This window comes from Meleagris gallopavo, chromosome Z (genome assembly GCF_905368555.1).
Source record: "Meleagris gallopavo chromosome Z, MGAL_WU_HG_1.1, whole genome shotgun sequence".
Lineage (NCBI taxonomy): Eukaryota > Metazoa > Chordata > Aves > Galliformes > Phasianidae > Meleagris > Meleagris gallopavo.
In genome coordinates this window covers 46241244-46261654 of record NC_139435.1, presented here as the reverse complement: position 1 = coordinate 46261654, position 20411 = coordinate 46241244, and the positions used below count along the sequence as shown (strand labels likewise).

Genomic DNA, 20411 nt, shown 5'->3' with positions numbered 1-20411 from the left:
TGAGAGTAAAATGCAACTTATTTCCCTTTGGAGTGCAGGAAAATTGTTCTCATTTAAGATCACACTGCAAAAGGCAGAAGAAGGTTCATGGCTCCCTACTCCTTGTGTTAGCTTGCATATAGGAGACAATCCTAAGTAATTGATAAAGGCAAACAGTTTTCAAATACTGCTATTTTTTAATATACTATGGAGAAAATAATATTTTCTTTTTAAAATCAACTCAGCTTATCATAAATATAATTCAACGCATTGCTTGTATTTTACTGGGATCTAACTCAGAATATCTCATGCCAGTGAGAGAGAATGGGGTAGCATGTTTGCAGTAGAAAATACTCCATCATTATGCAGAGTACCACAGTGATGAAACCACCACTTCTGTTTCCATCAGGCATGTTGATCAAATCTATTGTTTGATCTAGAGCAGGGGTATGGAGATAAGGGGAAGATTTGTCTGATTTTTCTCTGGTATCTCAGCATATAGGAGTACAGAACAGAAGTATCAGCTCTGCATACATTAGTTTGTCCACTCCACCTTAGCTATGCAGGTAGGTCTGCATGGAGCAGCAGGATACTTGCTCTGTGAGAATCTTGACTCTTGTCAAACTCCTCATCTAGAGTAATCTAGGTTAAAGATCTTCTCTTCTTCCATCCCTGAGATATCCATCAGCTCATGGGGTCTCAGGTTTCTCTCTAAGTGGTCTCTCTGCCCATTTCTGAGGATTCAGTCAATGTATTTTGCCTAGTAAAACGGTTCTCAATGGAGGCAGGAGACAAAGACATTATCTTGAAATGATGCTGAGACCAGCTGTGTTTTAGAGAACAGATTGCACCAAGCCTGGTCTCAACTTGCCGCTGTGAGGAGAATGAGATTTTTCCTCAGTGATAGCAAATGGCATATGAGAGTATGATAAAATCTAATGTACAGTAGGTAAGAGCCTTGCACAGTGCTCTTCATCCCCATGGCTTCATGTCACTCCAGAAAGATCACATCATGTGTCCCATCTCTGTTGTCTCAAGAGACTTCCACAGGGAACACGACAAATGAAGAGGAGAAGAAAAGATCCGCTGTCATTTCTGCTACTGTTTATGGGCAACCATTAGCAAAACATCTCCAGGCTCAATCTGGCAGAGGCAGGGGCTTTCTGTGGCTCTTAGTGTTCATAAGGATGATGAGGCCTTACGTTATCTCAATCTACAATCAGCTGCATAGCAGGAAAATCTTCCTGGATGCAGTTTCAGGATTATCTGAGAATAGCTGCCAGCTAGGATTGGCCTGGATATAAAACTATGAACCTTAAAGGTACACTTACAACGACTGGAATGGCAATAAAATTATCAACATTTAAGAAGAAAAAACTGTATGTTGTATCCTTTCTTAATGTTTTTATGTTGTTTAGAATTTAGAATTAGTTTATTCCAGGAGTTTATGCAGATAAAAATTATATTGCAGAGCTCTGTACTAAATAACACACAAAATAGTAGAAAGCTCTATCTCATTTCTTTTAGTTCAGCATTTTCTTTTCAAAAAGGTTAGTTCCATATTTCTCTGCCTTTCATCTGCTGTATAGAATTAAACCTAACTTCTCTCATACACAGCCTGAGAAACTATGGGCACCATGAACAAATGAGAAGCAATCCATGTCACGTGCAGTGCGTTTCTTGTTGTCATGGTAGTAAATTCTAAGGTGCACCTGGTGCGAGTGAGTTTGGTGTAAATGCACTTGTCAGCAAGTGAACTGCATTTGCAGTGCCTACATAATCTTGGCTTTCTGTCTTTCTTTGGCCTAAATTGTTTTCGTTCATTTTCGGAGTAGTCAAAGTAGGTGGGATAATAAGGAACTGTGTATTGATATAAGGAGGCTATTCCTACAATATTCCAAAAATCTGTGAGGAAACATTGAAAGGAATTAATGACTGAGGAAAACAGATCTTCCCTGATGGATGATCGTTCATTTCTAATAAAATTAAACCATAAACTCATAGGATAGTTTGAACTTGTCAGATAAGGTGTCAACCATCTGCTCACTGCATGTGCTGTCACTGTGGGTGTTCAGGAGCAGGAGCTGTCATCACAAATGTTCCTCAGAAAGTGCTTTCCCCAGTGAAACTCTGAGGCTGAGTTATTTATCCCAGTGCTGGCGAATACTGCGAGATGAAAAGGGCCTGTGCCTGTGCAAAGTATTTATTCCTGTGTAATTTTTCAGAACCAAGTACAAGCAGCTATTTCAGACCTTCTGAGTGTGACTGCATTGTTTTAGGATATTGTATGGCTGTGGTATCTGGAGCATGCAGGAGGAAATATGAAATGTAGACTAAATAAAATAATGCTAATATGTGGTTTGAATATTTCGTATTACTTTGGTTAAGAACATGAGAAATTTATTACCATCCAGAGTCATTGTCACTGGCACCATAATATAAATGAAACTTCCTCAGGTTAAGGGTGTGGGTGCCCTGATATAAGTGCCCAGCTATATTAGCCATACAGTCTTAGATAAATGTATAGCCATTTTATCACTACATCATTAACATGTCTCTCAGTCTGATTTTCTGTACTTTAGGAAAGTTACTTTCCTACTTGCTATTGGCAGTGTTTTTCTTTTTAAAAATTCCTCTTTCTTCGAGTATATCAGTATATGTATTTATATCACTGATGCAGTGACAAACAAATCTATAGAAAGGTTGAGGAAATACTTCACAACTCAGATTTTTGTTAGACATTTGAAATGAGGAGTGTGTTTTTGAATGTGCTCTTATTACCCAAATACCATCTTCTCAATTAAGGAAATTTGAAAACCCCTAAAAAAAAGAATTGAACATATAATTGTATCTAAGTATACATATACGTGTGCATATTTATATAATGGAAGAACCATTTCACTTTAAGTGTATGAAAGAGAATTGTATGCAAATGAATTAAAAGATTTGCTTTATTAAAAGCTGAGCTCTTTTAGAACTTTGTCGGAATTACTTCTGCAGTTTCCAGTAAGCCCTGCATGAGTCGCTTGTGTAGCATCAGCAATCAATTGAATTCCTTGTTACCACACCTGTTTGTGATGATTTGCCATACTCTGATGTGCTGCAGCCAGCAATAGTCTGTACAGGCTACTCCTCCCACCTGCTGTCAAGAGCTAGTGCTATCTCATAGCACCCAAAATCACAGAATCACAGAATCACAGAATGGCCAGGGTTGGAAGGGACCTCAAGGATCATGAATCTCCAACCCTCCTGCCACAGGCAGGGCCACCAACCTCCACATTTAATACTAGACCAGGCTGCCCAGGGCCCCATCCAATCTACCCTTGATCATGTCCAGGGACAGGGCATCCACAACCTCTCTGGGCAGCCTGTTCCAACATCTCACCACTCTCTCTATAAAGAATTTCCCCTTGACATCCAACCTAAATCTCCCCTCCCTCAAGTTAAAACCATTTCCCCTTGTCCTGCAGTTATCAACCCTTTCAAAGAATTGATTCCCCTCCTGTTTGTAGACTCCCTTTAGGTACTGAAAAAAAAAAGAAAAGCTCTTTCAAAACTCTGCCAGTGTCAAGGCTCTAGCTAGCTTCTGAGCAATCAGAATGCAGACAGACTTCTGCACACAGATCATTTCATTACTATCACAGTCAATAGGGCTTTCATGAGTTACACAAAGTCCGAAGAGAGTGGAAGGGATTGTGTGGTTTTTAGTTTTTGTATTGTTAGTTTAATTGTTTTCTAAAGGGCAGTTGCCCATTTCAAATCTGCATTGTTTGGACAAGCTTAAGACTGCTTTTCTTTAAGTATCTCACTTGCAGTTGAACGTGCAATCAAATACAGAAGCGATGAAATACAGAAGATGAGGTAACTTTAACAGTCTGTGTCCTCAGCCCTGTATTAGCCTTTGATCTTTGTGCTCTTATGTGCCACCGTAATTGTTAAGGAATCACAAAATGACTTGTGTTTGAAGGGACCTCAGAGGCCATTCGTTTCCAACCCCTGCCACGGACAGGGTTGCCACCCAGCAGATGAAACCTCTCAGTCTGGCCTTGAGTGCCCCTAGGGATGGTGCACCCACAGCTTCTCTGGGCAGCTGTGCCATAGCCTCTCCACTCTCTCTGTGATTAAATTCCCTCTGAACTCTAACCTGAACCTCTTCTCTTTCAGTTTAAAGCCAGTCCCCCTTATTCTATCACTATCAAGAAGTGTAAAACTTTGGTCTCTCTGCTATTGATAAGCTCCACTCGAGTACTGGAAGGCAGCAGTGACTTCTCCCCAGAGCCTTCTTTCTCCAGGCTGAACAATCCCAGCTCCCTCAACCTTTCTTCCTAGGTGAGGTGCTCCAGTCCTCTGATCACCTTCATGTCCCTCCTCTGGACCCTCTCTAACAGCTCCACATCTTTCCTGTGCTGGGGGCCCCAGGCCTGGATACAGTACTCCAGATGGAGCTTGACAAAGGCAGAGTAGAAGGATCAGTCTGCTGCCACTCCTCTTCCAATGCAGCCCAGGATATTGTTGGCCTTCCAGTCTGCAAAATATATGCACCATGTATTTCTTTCAAATTAAAGCTGATGTGCTGTCATTATAAGACCATCATCTCATCCTTAGCAATAAAATACTGAATATAGCAGATGATATCAGAGTTCATACAGATTGGCTGAGGTGGTAATTCTGGAAATAATCATAATTAATATGATTATATTTTTGTTATTCATAACTTAGGAATTCTTTCTTTTACCCATACTGGTTCCAGCAAAAACACTGCTGTGCACAAAGTACCACAATTTGTATTAAGAAAATTAACTTTCTGTAGTAGGTACTTTTTTCTTTTTTTCAATCTTACCTGTTGCTCTTGCTCAAGACATAGCACAGACTACAGGAAATCACAAAGTACTTTTAAGTCAGGGTAATCTTAAGAGTTTACTTAATTCCTATTTTGGTACAGTACTTTTGAAGTTAAAATAAGCTTCATCTGCCACATAGCTTTGCAGTTCAAAAAGATTGAAATATCTAACTTAAAACTAAAGTTTTGGAGAATGATCTGTATATTTGGGTGGGATTTCTGGCCTGTGATACAAGTAGTTCAGATTCACTGAGCTGGTAATTGCCTATGAATTCAGGATTTCTAGTGCTAATAGCCTCATGCAGTGTCCAGAGTTAGGGTTTTCATGGGGTGAAGGGAATAACCATATTTGCACACATCCAGTCATGTGTAGTTTGGGACTAACGTTAGGATGGTCCTTAATCCAAAATGAAATGCTGCTCAGGGCAGGGCAGAACTTGCTACTCAGTTCCACAAGCACATTAACTCTGGTCAGTGTAACAGATGGCATTTGCGAAAAAATGGGACAGTTACATCAATTGTGGGTATAGTCTTAGGAGTCTTTTTTTATCTTCACCTTTGCAAGATCCTTTTGAGGAGACTTGTTGGAAATCTATCAGTATAGAAAAATATCTAAGACTCCTGTAAAACAAACAAATCACCACAACCACCACCACCAACAACAAAAATTAATATACATGTTTCTTTAAAATACAGTTTTTGAAAGGAGAAAAGAAAGAGTATTTCCATTTTCAGATGCCATAGCAGATTTGAATATGTTCTTTCACTGAGTCATCTGATTTAAGCATGATAATGTGTTGCAAGTCAGTACACAAATTACTGCTGATTTGTTCTACAGCAATTGAGGTATATTTTCTGCTGCCTACAGAGCAAATAGTTAGGAAGCAGTCCACTCTATGGAACTGAAATGAATGAGTGAGAAACATCTACTTTGAGTCAATGGAGAAAGTCTGTAAACTGAATAAGGGTAATTTTTTTTTTTTTTTTTAATTCTTGTTTGAAAACAGAGCTCAGCAAAGAATGTGCTGCAGTGGTAATTTTTATTTCTGCCTGCCAGCCACTATAATGCCTTGCTTTCTAGAAGTTAACTTGTATTAAGACATGTTTTTATCTAGACTTTTTACTGGTGGATACAGTTGGTAGATACACAAGTTTTTTTTCTCTAATTTATGCTGCTAAAATTATTTTTTAACCATCCAAGTATGAAAATGGATGTGTCATAACATCCTCCACATGCCTGAAATTGATTGAAGAATTGTCTTTTTGTGCGGATTCTTTGACAGGAAATAGTGGGCTCTAATAAATTAGACTTGTGCCCACCTGACAGAGCAGGGGCTGCAGAAGTCATTTAAAAGAGCAATCTTTGGGAAGAGAACACTAGGAGCAAAAGGGAAAACAAAAACAAAACCTGATGGATCTGCAAGGAAAACACATTGCTCAGAGCTGAAAATGTTCTTATATTTCTTGGTGCTGTGATTTCACAAACTTCTGTGTGTGTTTGTTTCCTAAGATAAGACCTCAGCTTCATTAATAATTGATCATCTGCCATTTTTCTGCTGTTTTTTGATAGACCAGACCTTACTCTCTGTGGTACACGTGAAGCTGTTTGTTAACAGTAACAGATGTCGGTGGGAGTTGCCTGGCTGCTTGTACAAATGCAAAATATTGCAAATATTTTGCCTTAGAAATTGCCAGAATCCTAAAGATTTTCTGTGAAATCAAACTTTTTTTATTATACAAAACAGTTATGTCTTCAAGAATACAGTGTTTGCTTTTCTAGCCATGGTTATACATTTCTATTTTACTGTCTTTGATTCAGAAAAAGACAGCGCTTTTATTTCTAAAAAATTTTAGTTTTGATTAGCTAAAATTGTTCTAGGAGATTTTGGCACTTCTCTTTATATGCTGAAGAACGTTTTTACTAACTTGATCAGTGTGAACAATACATAGCATTTGTTGACATCAAGATGTTTTGTGTGTTAAGCAAAGAAAGCAATGACAGAACGTATGTGTAGTTATCTATAGGGGAAATAGTGGCAGTGTAATTAAATTTACAAAATGACTTTCCAGGGGCTTCAACTAAAAATATTAAAACTAACAGCCATTAACAGTTACTGAGTTCATTCTATTTATTTCCAAGCGGTTTAGAGAGATGTTAGAGTTAAGAGGTGTGTTAGTGTAAGAGTTAGGTTATAAAATATGTACATGTGGTTTGCTTGTTTTCTTCAGTGGAAGTGCTGCAGAGCATACTGAAAAATCATTTGGAGGTGAATGAAAGAGAAAAGTGCAAAAGACAAATCAGGCTTAGAGAATTTGAATGACCTGTCAGAAGGTCCACTGCAGGCTGGTTGACCTCCAAATGGCATAGGTTCTAGTTGCCTGACATAAGTGGCCATTTGAGGAGTGACAACAGAGGGCTGAACATGCAGAAACCTTTCTGTTCTCTGGAGCTGTATAATCCAGCACTGTGTGTGGGTAGTCCTCAGTTCTGAAATTGTTCCGTACCTCAAGCAGATAGATTTCAGGTTTCTTACCCTTGTAAAAAAGATTTAAAGGCCTTTTGCAATGTTAGATGGAAAACTGAGATAGATAAATTTTTGAGAAAGCCTTCTGCATTATGTTGTCTTACACTCTCACATAGGCCAGGATATAAAAATCTGCATCTGAACTGTATGGAAGTTCATTTAATACAAATTATTGAAAATTTGTGTGATCTCACCCAGTGAATCAGTTCTTTTTTTGCAGCTTTCACCAGAAAAAGTTTCTCAGTTCTAGAATGGCAATGTAAAGCTATTTGATTGTAACTTCTGTCTGGAATGTGAAATTCCATTCTTATTAAGCTTACTTTTCCTTACTTAGATGAGAAACTGAAACCTTGACATATGGGCCGAGTAGCCAAAACACTGATTACCTACATCTAAAGCGCACCTTCTCATCTTGCATTTCTCAGTTTGTGTTGTTTTGGGTTTTTTTGTATGTTTTCACTTTTTTCCTCTCCCATTTCTCTCAGTAAAAAATGATTTGCTTATTTTTTAAACTTTGGGGGCACAGAGAAATATTTCTCCACATAACTCTAGGCTTGGTCAACAGTTTTAGCGAAGTGTTAATTCTTTGAATCAGTCATGCCTTCTGCTTTCCACATGCTCTGCAATAGGTGCAGAGAGCTGATAAGCATTACAGGGTCTTTTGAAAGCCAAAAATATATGTCTGTGTAAGATCAAAGACAGAACTGAGTCCCAGGGTTGGATACATCCTGCCAGTAGCTTAGTCTTATTTTGACCAGAGGCCTCTGTGTGAAGCTGTAATAGTGACTCCAGGATGTTCTTTTGACTTATAACAGATAATCTTTCTTATATCCTGGAGAATGAAGATTAATATACCCTTTAATTGTATTCAGACCAGTGCATCACGAGCTTATTGCCTTAGAAGTACCAAGGCATTTCATATACAAGGAAGAAAAATCTTGATTTATTCCATAAATCCTGAAAAAATACTTTTCTAACTGAAATAAAACATTACCTAAGAATATACCTAAATTTCAGTTCAATTTCATTTATTTCTCCAGGTTATTATTGTGTGTCACTGGAAACAAAAGCCTGTCTTATCACTTTGGGGCGTGAGGGGAGAAGAAAGGAAAAGGAACCTCATTGTTTTTGAAGCCTGGTAGCACAGTTTTGACATTTTTAGTTTATAGTTACAGCAGCATAGCTCTATGAAACAGGTTATGCATAACAATCCTGGCTGACAGATGGGCAAAGTCATTCTTAGAACGAATGGCTGAATGATGCTGTCTTGGCTGCATTTTCTCTGAAAGTAACACACAGATCTTTTAAATACAAGGAGTTACTTCAACCTGAAATCTGCTTGTCTTCTAGGCAGATTCAGCTTTGCTTACAGGCAGATTTTTGCTAGTACTTCCACAGTTCAGTAGTTATATTAATTATTTGTCACTTTGCAGTATCTTCTGTGCTAGCTTGTTGATCTATAGCCTGGATATCTGTAGATTACTGGGACATTGTTATGTACTGTAGAAAATACTTGCAATGTTATTAATCAATGAGAAAAAAATGACCAAATGAATAATGAACATCCATTTTAGCACCATTATTTTTCATTTTAAAAATAAAATGGTCTGCTCATGCATAGGTGAGCCCATTTATGACCTCAGGTTTTTTTTGAAGGTATTCATCAATATTGCAATAAAAGATACTGCATCATCACCTGTACAGAAAACTGAGCAGAAGTCACAGTAGTTCATTTCCAGGAAAGGATTTTGCTTTCTCAGTCATTGCATCACCAGCTTTTTATTTCAGTTTAAAAACTGTAATGCTCCAAAATCCTTAAGACAAATGAAATCTGAAATAACTGGATTTCTACTGATTGCAGCTGAAAAGCTTATGCTGTTTCAAAGCGCTGCTATAAAGTGTTAGCTTCCTCATCCTTTAGATTTCAGGTTATCAAGAGTGATTTTGAGGCTTTTAGTTAAACAGACCACATTTCCTCAAGTTTACTTCTGCCTGTATTTGCCAGTGCTTTACTGCAATGGTCTTTAGAAGAAAACAAGGGAACATACAAAGGGGACAGAACTCACAGGACAGGCATGCAGGAAATCTTACAGATGAATTTTCTTGTGAATTTTAGATATCTTTCAGTAAAATAAAGGATAGTAGATCTTCCTTGCACTTCTGACTATCCAAAGAGTGTACAGCATGTCTGCCTGGCATCTCCTCAGGATGATCATTTCCTTGTTCAAAGATAGGAGGAAAGAAGAGCAGAATCAGCAATGGTTGACATTTTTCTTGTTTTGTTTTTACTTTGTTGTTTTGGGGTTTTTTTCCACCTTCAGTTATAGTCAAAAGTTCTTAGCATCATTATCATTAACATAATAAAGTTACTGCTCTATACATCTTGCAGAAATGTTCTCCTGAAAGACAGTCCTTATTATCATTCAGTTTTATGTGCTCTTTTGCTTTTAAAGGCATGTACCATTATGTGAAAAACTGAAGGCAAATGAAAATTTCTACCTATTTCCATATCTATTTCTAGCCATACCTAGGTGTTGGGATCAGTCCACAGTCAGAGCTTGCATTAGTGTTCAGTGTTCAGTAGTTCATCATGAACTACTGATGATCATGTTTATCCTCTTTTTTTTTTTTTCTCTTTTTTTCTTTTGAATGTCTGAAGTACTGTTTTGTCCTTGTCTTTCCCACAAGAGCTCCAACTGATTGATCTAACACAGAATGGTATTACAGGTTCTTTTAATCAACTCTTCAAGTGTCCTGTAATGCACCTCAAAAGTTTCTTCTAGCTCTGCCAGATGTCTGTGCCTGCCTAATCACCATTAATTTAAATCTCTTAGCATTATCACAAGGATTGGTAAGCTTTGAATATTCCACAGGAGATAGAAAGGCCACTGTTATTTTATGAATGGTGACCACTGGTGACCAATGCAATAATCCATTTTATCTCTATTCACATTTTAAGTAAAAATCACCATTGTACAGTATTGCTGCATTGAAATACTACTGTATTCTACAAATGGGAAGTACTGAATGTTAGGAAAAGAGGTTACAGATTTAATAATCATTAATGTTATAATTTTGAAATATGAAATTCTCTTCAGAATACGTTCAGACTTGGCTAGACTGAGCATCGCCATTTCCTATTAGGATGTGAATACTCTCTGAAAAATTATGAGAGTTACTGACACCCACAGAAATCATTCCAGTTTGTGGGATCTGTATGAAAACAGCATTATCTTGTGTGTACTGCAGGCAGGATTTACCGCTGTGCCTATATGACCTCAGAACCTTAACTGCATTAAGTTCCCAAAGGTGCCTTTGAAAATCCAGATCCTAAGGCTAAAATTTTATTTTGTATTTTTACATTTCAGGTTTGCGATATCAATAAAATGAGATTAGTGATGGTTTAGTAAAGTCTGGTTCTAGTAGGTTTCTCTGTAAGAAATAGATGCTACTCTTCAGTGAGCTATGTGATGGATCATATAAAGATTATCTATCTGAAAGTTTTCTTTAAATGCTGAAAAATTGTATAGTAATTCAGATGTTGTTGTTTTTTTTCCCCTTTTCCCCATAATAGTTTCATTATAATGATTACTAAGTAGGTAAATATATTAATGAAGGATCCGTACAATCTCTACTCTTTAAGAAATAACTGCTACTTAAGGAGCTGTTGATAGAAATGAAGTTACCTGCGAGCTTGTATGTGTGTTTCATACGCACAAATTTCAGAATAATGGCCTGAAACGTGTTTCTGACAATCCTTGAAGATTTCAAGCAATGGGCCTCATCCTGCAGTTGCTAGCTTTTAAATTGAAAAATCTTTTACTGAGGAGAGCTGAAGGTACATACTATTCTCTCTTAGGCTGTTCCTTACAAGTAGTTGCTGCAGTCATGAAACAATTCAGAGAAAATACACTCTTTAAGAAGACACAAATAAGAGTAAATAAGAAATTAATAGCTATATTTATTATCTTAGCCTACAAGTCTACAGCTGTTAAATATATAGCAACATGAGTTTAAAATAATGGTGAATTGTAAGCTTAAATTGAGAAATAAACAAGCAAAACATACTACTTTTTTAGGAAGAAAAAGAATAGCATTCTTTAATCTTATCTCACTTGAAAACAACTTATCTCCACATAGGTACATAAATAAGTTTAATTTTATATATATCCCAGTAATATGATCTTAGTTAAATGTGAATGAGTTTTATTTTATTTTGAAAGTATAAAAGTCCTTTTTAGATATCTGTTGAACAAAATGCTCTGAAATCCTTCTTCCTATAAAATTATTATGGCTGAGAATTGTAGAATAGCTCAGGTTGGAAAAGACCTTAAAGATCATCAAGTCTAACGACAACCAAACCCTATTACCCTAACTCTAACAACTCACCACTAAATCATGTCCCTGAGCAACACATCCAAATGGATTTTAAACACATTCAGGAATGGTGACTCAACCACCTCCCTGGGGAGTCTATCCAGATCCCTCTGTAGTGCCTTTCTCCCCTCTGGCAGTTCAACACTACCTCCCAAGCTTCATAGTTTACAATCAAGAAATGTTGTTAATAGCATATAGATGTTGCACATTTGCAGCAGGTTCTGTACCATCATCAGTTTTCCTTTTATCTCCAGAGGTTGGACATGGAGGAGAATACTGAGTGCCCAATTCCAATGCTATATGATAAAGAGAGTGGCAATACTGACTTTGTACCGTAGTCACTGCAAGCCTGTCATTCCTTTTCACAGGCTTGGGTGCACATAGCAACTATGCAGGTGCCAGTTTCCCCTGTAAAAAAATATGAAAATAGAGGTCTTGATCAGAGAGTGAGAAATTTGCACAGAACAACCTGAGTTCATTAAACTATCTTGGTAATATTCAGGAACTAATCATGAATACCTAATATTACCTTGAGCAGTCCAGAGTATCTGAGACCTTGACACAGGGCAAGTATATGTGATAGATGTCCACTTTAATGAAGTAGATGTCATGTCGAAGTCTTTTAAGAGTAGGTGCTACAACCACCTTGCCAGTGTTTCTTCTACATTTCTCACTTGTGTTGGACACAGATTTATTTTTTTTTTTTCAATCCCTCTACTCCAAGATGTTTTGTTTGATGACTAGGAATACTGAGAATTTCATCTGTTTTATCTGGCGTCAACTGATATGAAAACAGCCCCCAGAGGTAAATTAAAGAAAATCTGGAGGAAAATGACAGTACTAAAAATTGCCAAATAAGTGGGCACAGGGCTAGCTAAACTTGGAGCAGGAATGTTGTATCTTAAAAAGTAGCAGACTAAAATGAAATTTTAAAATATAGTTCTAAAAAACATGCATCATTAACTAACCAGTATCTTAACTCCCAGCACTCCATTAATTTTCAGTTCCCTCTTTCTATTCTGAATCTCCAAATTGAAGCTGAGATTGTGTGTACTGAAATGATAACATATACAGTTGAAGGTCAGCTGAGCCACCTCACCATTATCTTCACTGCTTACTAGGACGTGCTGCCCCCTGGATTCTGTGCATTGTTTCTTCTCCCCTAGTATTGCAGAGCAGATAAGGAATGTGTTGGACTTTTTTAAGACTGTCTCCACTTTTCATGCTTTAGTTCATAGGATGGAGTATCTTCACAGAGCATGAAATGGATTCTTCTCAAATGAAATTAAGCCAAAAATGCTTCAAAATTTGGTCCAGGCTAACTGGAAGTAAAATCCCTGTAGCACAAACTGTGTAGGCATCTTGGTCTCTATATCAACTACTTTTCTTTGCCAGTCTTCACCCATTGCACTCTGCTGCTTGTCAGTATAAACATACCCTACCTATTGCGTATTGATTTCCCAGTCTCCAATGCTTTGATCCATCTGGATGGGTTTACTAGGTCACAGCATCACAGGACAGTTGATGTTAGAGGTCATCTTGTCCAAACCTGCTCAGGTAGGGCCACCTCGAGCAGATTGCTATGTACTGCTATATAGATCCATCTCTCCCGTTCATGTCTGAAATGATGGATGCTTCTGCAGTTTGTGTCTTCTTGAGGCTTGTCTTCTTGTAAGCCAGAGTTGCAATGTGTGCTTCTATTCTAGGAGAGATTCCTTGATCATCTTCCACATATTTCATGAGAGCTGTCTACTTCCTTTCCTGAGTTCTGTCCTCAGTTTCCATGGTTTATCGTGGATATGCTCTTCTAGCAAATACTCAGATATTGATGTGGTTCTGCCAAATACACAGAAGAAAGGGGGATGTTCAGAAGAGAAGAGAGAGGAAGGGGTGTTCAGAAAACTGCAGTAGTTGAAGGTTTCTGCAGACTGAAGGTATCTGCATCTGTAGTTGCAGTTCTCAAGGAGTTCAGTTGAAAAGCAAGTTGTATGAAAATTGCACACATACATCTGCACAGACAGATAAGGAAAGTCTATGGTTTTTTTAGTTCACAGCAGGGACAGAGAATGTGACTGTTTTCTCCCTACTTAGGTACTAGGCACTCTGTTTTGAATTGTACAGTGCCTTGCAGTTTCCATGCAGCAGTTCACTAAAATGTTTCATATTCAGGTGGATTTATCTTAACACTTTCCTTCAATTCTTCGAATCAATTGAGTCATCTTCAGTGTCTGAAGCAAGGTGGGAAACATATTTACAAAGGGGACTGCTACAGCCCAAGAGAGTTCTCCCAGACACAAGGTGTTAAACTGCTTTTTGATCAGCTGCTTGTAGAAATGTACATTAAACTGTAAACCATGGTTCTTCGTGTAACAAGCTAATGAGCCTATCAGTTGCAGTCTAATTGCCTCTACCTCACTCTAAATTCTGCTGCACTAAAAAAGTCAAAGTCACATTCTAATCTGTTTAATCACATTCAGCTTTGAAGATCACATAGTGGCTGTGTGTTAATTCAACTTCTCTTCCTGGCAATTTGTTTGATTGCCTGTTACTTGCAATCTGTACTAACTGAATAAATGTATTCTGCATCCTGATGGGAAGTTATGACTTTCTGATAAGGTATTTTAATGTGGATGTTTTGCTTAGAAATTGGAGTAAGTTCTTCTCACCTTTTCATTCCTAACTATTTTCAGTAGGAAGGATGAAAAGCAACACTGTTTTAACTCTTTGCAGAAGGTAATAAAGCAACAGAATAAAAGAAGTTTTTTAGATGGTAAATTAAAACCACCCCTTACCTCATGAAGGCTTCTTACTAGCTTATGAAAAAATAATATGATACTAAAGTAAGAAAAAAGAGAATAGTACATCCTTTTCTTTCTCTTCACCTCCAGCAATTTATATTATTTGTATTGTCAAAACCTAGACTTAGAACAAATCCTGTCTATTAAACTTTACTTTTTTCTTTTTTCTTTTTTTCATATAATTAACATGCACAAGCACGCACACACAGAAACATATCTATGTATGCTATGGAAGTCTTTCATAAAAAGACTGAACATGTGCCAAATTACCTTCCAGATTCCCACATCATTTTTCTGAACAAGACTGCAAGGCCACTGGATATGTCCCATAAGCACAAAACAATTGTTGCCAGCACATTTTTATTAACCCTGGGTCTGGGTGATAATAAAGATATATTGTGATTTCATCTTTGAAATTCCCTGAATCTTAATAGGACTTTTTCTTGCTGTTCTGAATTTCAATGAAAAATAGTCTGAACATCATGGCCATGTAAAATATTTGTGAAATCCTTTTAGATTACTTTTGACATTTTAAAAATAGCCAAGTGTTTTTATGGAAATATCTTTTCAAGTAAGCGGGAGAGAGATTAACTTTTAGTATAAGAAACATTCACTATATAGAAGAGGTTATGCTTGGAAAATGTTAATGTAAAAATTATTTATAAGCAGAATTTAAAGTTGACTCTGAAATGTTTAGTTCAAATGCTGCCCAGAAGTGTGGATCAATTAATGATTCTTTTCCAGATCAGCCTTTCTGAAAAGCAGATCCAATCATCTGGGCTCTGAAAAAATATTGGGAATTAAGATCTGGAGACTGAGAGTTTATTACTTCATTAAAAAAATCTAACTAGTAATGCCTGGTTCCCAGCAGTCCACTCAGGTTGTGGAAGCCAGTCTCCTACACTTCTTACGGAAGAAAGTTGTTTCAAGCAGACTATGAGAGTGTGTTCTTGGTTCAATCCTTCCCTGTCTCCATTGAACAAACAGAAAACCAAAAGAGTTTCTCCCTGCAGGGGTACTTCCCTCAGGTTTCTCTGAGCAATATTACTTCTGTTGGAGGAGAATAAATCCTTTTCTTCTGATAGAACCAAAATTCTAAGATCATCTGTGGACAATGCCATTTTCCATTTGCTGTTATGGTATCCCAGTACTAAAACTTTTATTTTATTCCTCTTATGGAAAGGATTTGTTACTCATTATTTGCTACTTGTCATCAGATATTGGGGCAGATGTATTCAGTCTTCCTTATTTGGTTGCTCCTAACAGGCATTTTTCCTCTTCATCTCTTAAAAACATTTCTTTATACATTTCTGCTTATTCATCTTTATGGGATCCAAACTGTAGTGCCCGGCTTGTGAAAGCATTGACTTGGGTTTGATGACTTATTACCCAATGGTAATTGACCATTACATGGAATTGGAACATGCAGAAATTGTTGCAAACTGTGCCAGTGTATCAGCAGCTTTTGATTTTGTGTGATGTGAAGTCAGACTGCATACAGAAACTGTTCTAATTAGATTTGTTCTACTGTGTTGTGTTTTGTTTAGGTTGACCTACTTGTCCCTACAAAAGTCACTGGCATAATTACTCAAGGAGCTAAAGATTTTGGTCACGTCCAGTTTGTGGGATCCTACAAGCTTGCCTACAGTAACGATGGGGAACACTGGGTCATATACCAGGATGAAAAACAAAAGAAGGATAAGGTAAAACAAGGAGAAAACTGAAATTTCAGTTGCACGTAGAGAAGACTATGACTGTGGTAATTCCAGTGCAAGGAGCTGGTAGCCTATTGTATGCTGCTTGTTTTATAGGGTTCCTATGCATAGGGTCCCACAGATAAAAGTGAAGGTGAATAAAAAAAAGCAATGTAAAACAGTGACATTCACAGGACAATAATATCATACCAATCCATGCAGCGTACCTAATTTAATGTTGTTAAATATGGGACATAAAACTTTACAGTTCTTTCTTTATTGGAATTATTTCTTCCTTTAACCCAAGAGAAGAAAGTATATAAATAGCAGTTTATCCGTATATTTTAAATCATGTCTCAGTACATATTTTGTAAGTATTCACTATTTTCTGTAATTTTCTATAAAGCACATCTTTAATTTACCTCATTATCTACCCATTTTTAATTCTTTTTTTTTTTTTTTTGAATGGAAATTATTCACTCCAGGGTTTTGAATACTCAACGGAAAGATTATTTTTATTACTTTATTACTCTTATTATTATGAGAATACAAAACATAAAAAGTTTCAGAACTTCCCTAGCAAATATTTAATGGGGGGTGTAAAGAAAGTGTAAATTTAATGATTGATCTACCTACAAGCAGTTAACTTGCTATTTAGGGTATTATTCATTGTATATTTCCTTTATACTGAACAACATTTTTTATACTGTAAAGACCTGAGTGCATATGCACTGCTTAAGAGAAACATGAAGAATGCTGGCAAAAATGTGAATTATTTATTAAATATCTTAGTGGGATTATGTCTGATTCAATTGAAAGTTATATTACTAAAAATATCAGATGGGGCTGATATGCCTGACGTGTATGTCCCAAATCTAATGGTTTTAGCATCTGTATTCAGGATAGTAAGTGTTCCCACTCTCACAATAAGGCCCCCTTATGATGTCCAAACCTGGGGCCCCAGCACAGGAATGATACAGAGCTGTTGGAGCAGATTCAGAGAACAGCCACACAGATGATGAAAGTGCTGGAGAGCTTCTCCTGTGAAGAAAGGTTGAGGGAGCTGGGATTGGTCATCCAGGGGAAGGCTCCAGGGAGACCTCAGTGTGGACTTCCAACACTTGAAGAGAGCTTATAAGCAAGAGGAGCCTGATGGGTTTTTTACACGGTTTGATCATGATAGAACAAGGGAATGGCTTAAAACTAAATCAGGAGAGATTTAGGTTAGATGTTACGAAGAAATTTTTTATTCAGAGAGTGGCCTCATCCCTGGAGGCACCCAGGGCCAGACTGGATGGGGCTCTGTTGTAATTTGATCTAGTGGGTGGCAACCCCATCCACAGCAAGCAGTTAGAACTAGATTATCTTTAATGTTCGTTCCAAGCTAAACCATTCTGTGAGTCTGATTCTGTGAAATGAATGCTCATTTAATAGTGGAAGGTATCCTACATCATTGGATTAAATATGTGCATAACAGCATATCTATGCATAGAAATGTTTTATTTGTAAGAAGATTGTTACCACAAGATGACAATGTCAACTCAAAGAGCCAAGTTGCATTTCACTGTTGTTCAATCCTGCAAGGGGATTTTTCCCTGTCAAATTCTACAGGTTTTTAAAGAGGTAAAACTGTTATTTTAGCCATCCACCTGAGAGGGTCCTGACACCTATGATTATGGAAGTGTCTAGTATAATTGGTTGTCATATAAAGATGGGAAAGAAACAACTCACCTTTTGAAGACGTACTGTAAATACATTCAACATAAATGACAGGTACTTCAGCACTTCCTACACATTCCATTTTAAATCCCTGGCATTTAAAAGTGGAAGAATCCACTGTGAAAGAAATACCTTCTCCAAGCCAAAATTCAGATAGCAAACCATTGCATTCATTTTATTGAAAAAGAGAACACATGTTCCAATCTCTAAAGAGAAACACAGTAACAGTCACAAGGAAATATAGAAGAAAATGCATTCTCACTTAACAGCGCTGTTCCAGACTAGACTTGTTTATAAAATTTTCTAAGGCAATTAAATTCTTTTCACTTTCATCATCAGGTGGGTTGCTAATTGCTATATGTACAGTCCTCTGGGAACAATGGAAAACTCTTAATCATTGTCTTATTAAAACATCTCCCACCCCATTAGTTTACATCCCAAAGAATAAAATAGATGCATCTTATTCTTTAAGAAATCAAGAGCAAATAAAGGCAGAATATGATCAAATACACTTAGATCAAAATTAGAAATTATATCTTCTGAATTTAAATTTGTGCAAATAAACAAGAGCAATAGGCAAGAGTCTAGACTTCAGTCTTTTGATCCACAAACATCAAACAAAAGTATATTCACTATTTTAAATTTCTTCTAGATAGAAAAAGTTACCCAGTCTGACATTCGAAAAATGCTAGCAGTCTGTCATTGAGTTTGGCAAAACCTCATGGGAGGTAGGACTGGAAAAGATTTCAAATGATCAGGTAGTATCTCTTGACCTATGAAGGAACTACTCTCCTACGCATCCCTTTGAGGTCTTCTGCACAGAAAATGGGATTCAGCAAACCCAGAGGCCCTGATTGCCATCTTAGGAGTAGGTGCAAATAGTTCTTCATTATTTGAATGAAGGTTAAAAACAGCTAGTTTAAAAAGTCAACATAGTAATTAAATTCATTTACCTGTCCTTCACGTTATCAAAGATACAATGCTTATACTGTAAACCATTCTTCTAATACGTTCATAGAAGTAGCCGGTGATGAAAATTTTGCAATATAAGCAGTCTACCCCAGGACTTAAATATCCATAGAGGTAGAAAGATTGTTTTTTTCTCTTACTGCAATAATACTGCATTGTCTTCAGTTTCTTTTTGTTGATGCATGCTAATAATTCTTCTCTGCTTATTGTGGGGAAAAATAATCTTCATTCCTTTAGTCTTTCAGTCTTTCCTAATACAGTCTGTTTTCTGAGCATCAGATCATTCTTTTGAATCCTTCTTGGACCAACTCTTCCAGAAGCTGATTTCCCAAACTTGTAGTATTTCAGCTGATATTCACTAATATTGAGCAGAAATATTATCTAATATGTTTTACAGGAGATAGTCTTGTTATAATCCCCATACTTTTTTTTTTTCCTTTTCTTGGAACATTGCGTTGTTATTCCCTCAGATATATTTACAATCCATGTTAATTTGTGTAATCTTTAGCACAGAATTACTGTAAGCTCCAACATTCCCCACATTGTACTTCTGACATTGGTCATGAATTTCTAAGATTTGGCTTTATACATACCATTATTAAATTGCAGCATGCAATTCTCCAGTTTGCATTTCTTCAATTTGTCAAGACCATTCTAAATTTTGATTCCACTTTCCAAGATAGGAAAATGTTCTGCATTTTTAACAAGCTAACAGATTTCCATCATCTATTTCATTATTGAGAGCATATAAATTATCCTTGTCTCAAGGCATAGAACATCACTCAGTAAAAACTTGTAGTTTTACATTCAGCCCTTCATTGTCACTTCAGCCCAGTATGCCTTAGTGCAGTGTGCTCTCAGGGGGTTTGCCAACAGACTGTGTACAACAGTAGTACTGAGTATTCTCTGACCCACTCCTTTGTCCATGATTTGCAGCAGAGTGGCACAAAAATGCAAATGAAAAATGAAAACAACCAAATAAAAAGCAATTCCACAGAGAGCAGAAGAGAAACAGCATCATTTGTCCTACCTAATAGTTGTATCCCTGCGCAAAAGCCACAACAATTCCCCTTGCTCTTATAAAGATTTGAGGTTTGGCTCAAAATGGAAGAACATTTTAGAAGGTACTATGTTTACACACCAAAGTGAAACTCTCTTTGAAAGATTTCCTCTGTCCCCTGAAGATACAGAAAGGAGATAAAAGATAAATACTAGCAACGATCAACAGCAGCAAACATAAATTATTCATAATTTACCCTAATTCATTCTATTTATTGTGTGAAATGTTTTTTTAAGAGAAAAACAGAACAAATAGATTTCTTATTACCTCCACAGATAATCTACTCATCCTGGTAATCTTTAATTTAAGGAATCCCAATAATTTAAGGGAAAGAGAGTTCCAAAACCTCTAAGGGAAAGGAAGTCAGTATGAAAGAAAAATAACTTGTTTTAAAGTCCTAAGAAGTGTGTCATTTTATGATGACAAAGCATCAGAAGTGCAGAAATTACA

General features: G+C 36.9%; 1 protein-coding gene across 2 annotated transcripts in view; it reads left to right on the top strand.

The window, feature by feature from the left end:
- EDIL3 (EGF like and discoidin domains 3) overlaps window positions 1-20411 on the top strand; it is a 272911-nt gene that overhangs the window by 238073 nt on the left and 14427 nt on the right. For both annotated transcript variants that reach the window (XM_085213568.1, XM_085213567.1), the window contains one exon: window positions 16067-16222. In XM_085213568.1, the coding sequence (XP_085069694.1) occupies window positions 16067-16222 (156 nt within the window). The remainder of the gene's footprint in view (window positions 1-16066; window positions 16223-20411) is intronic.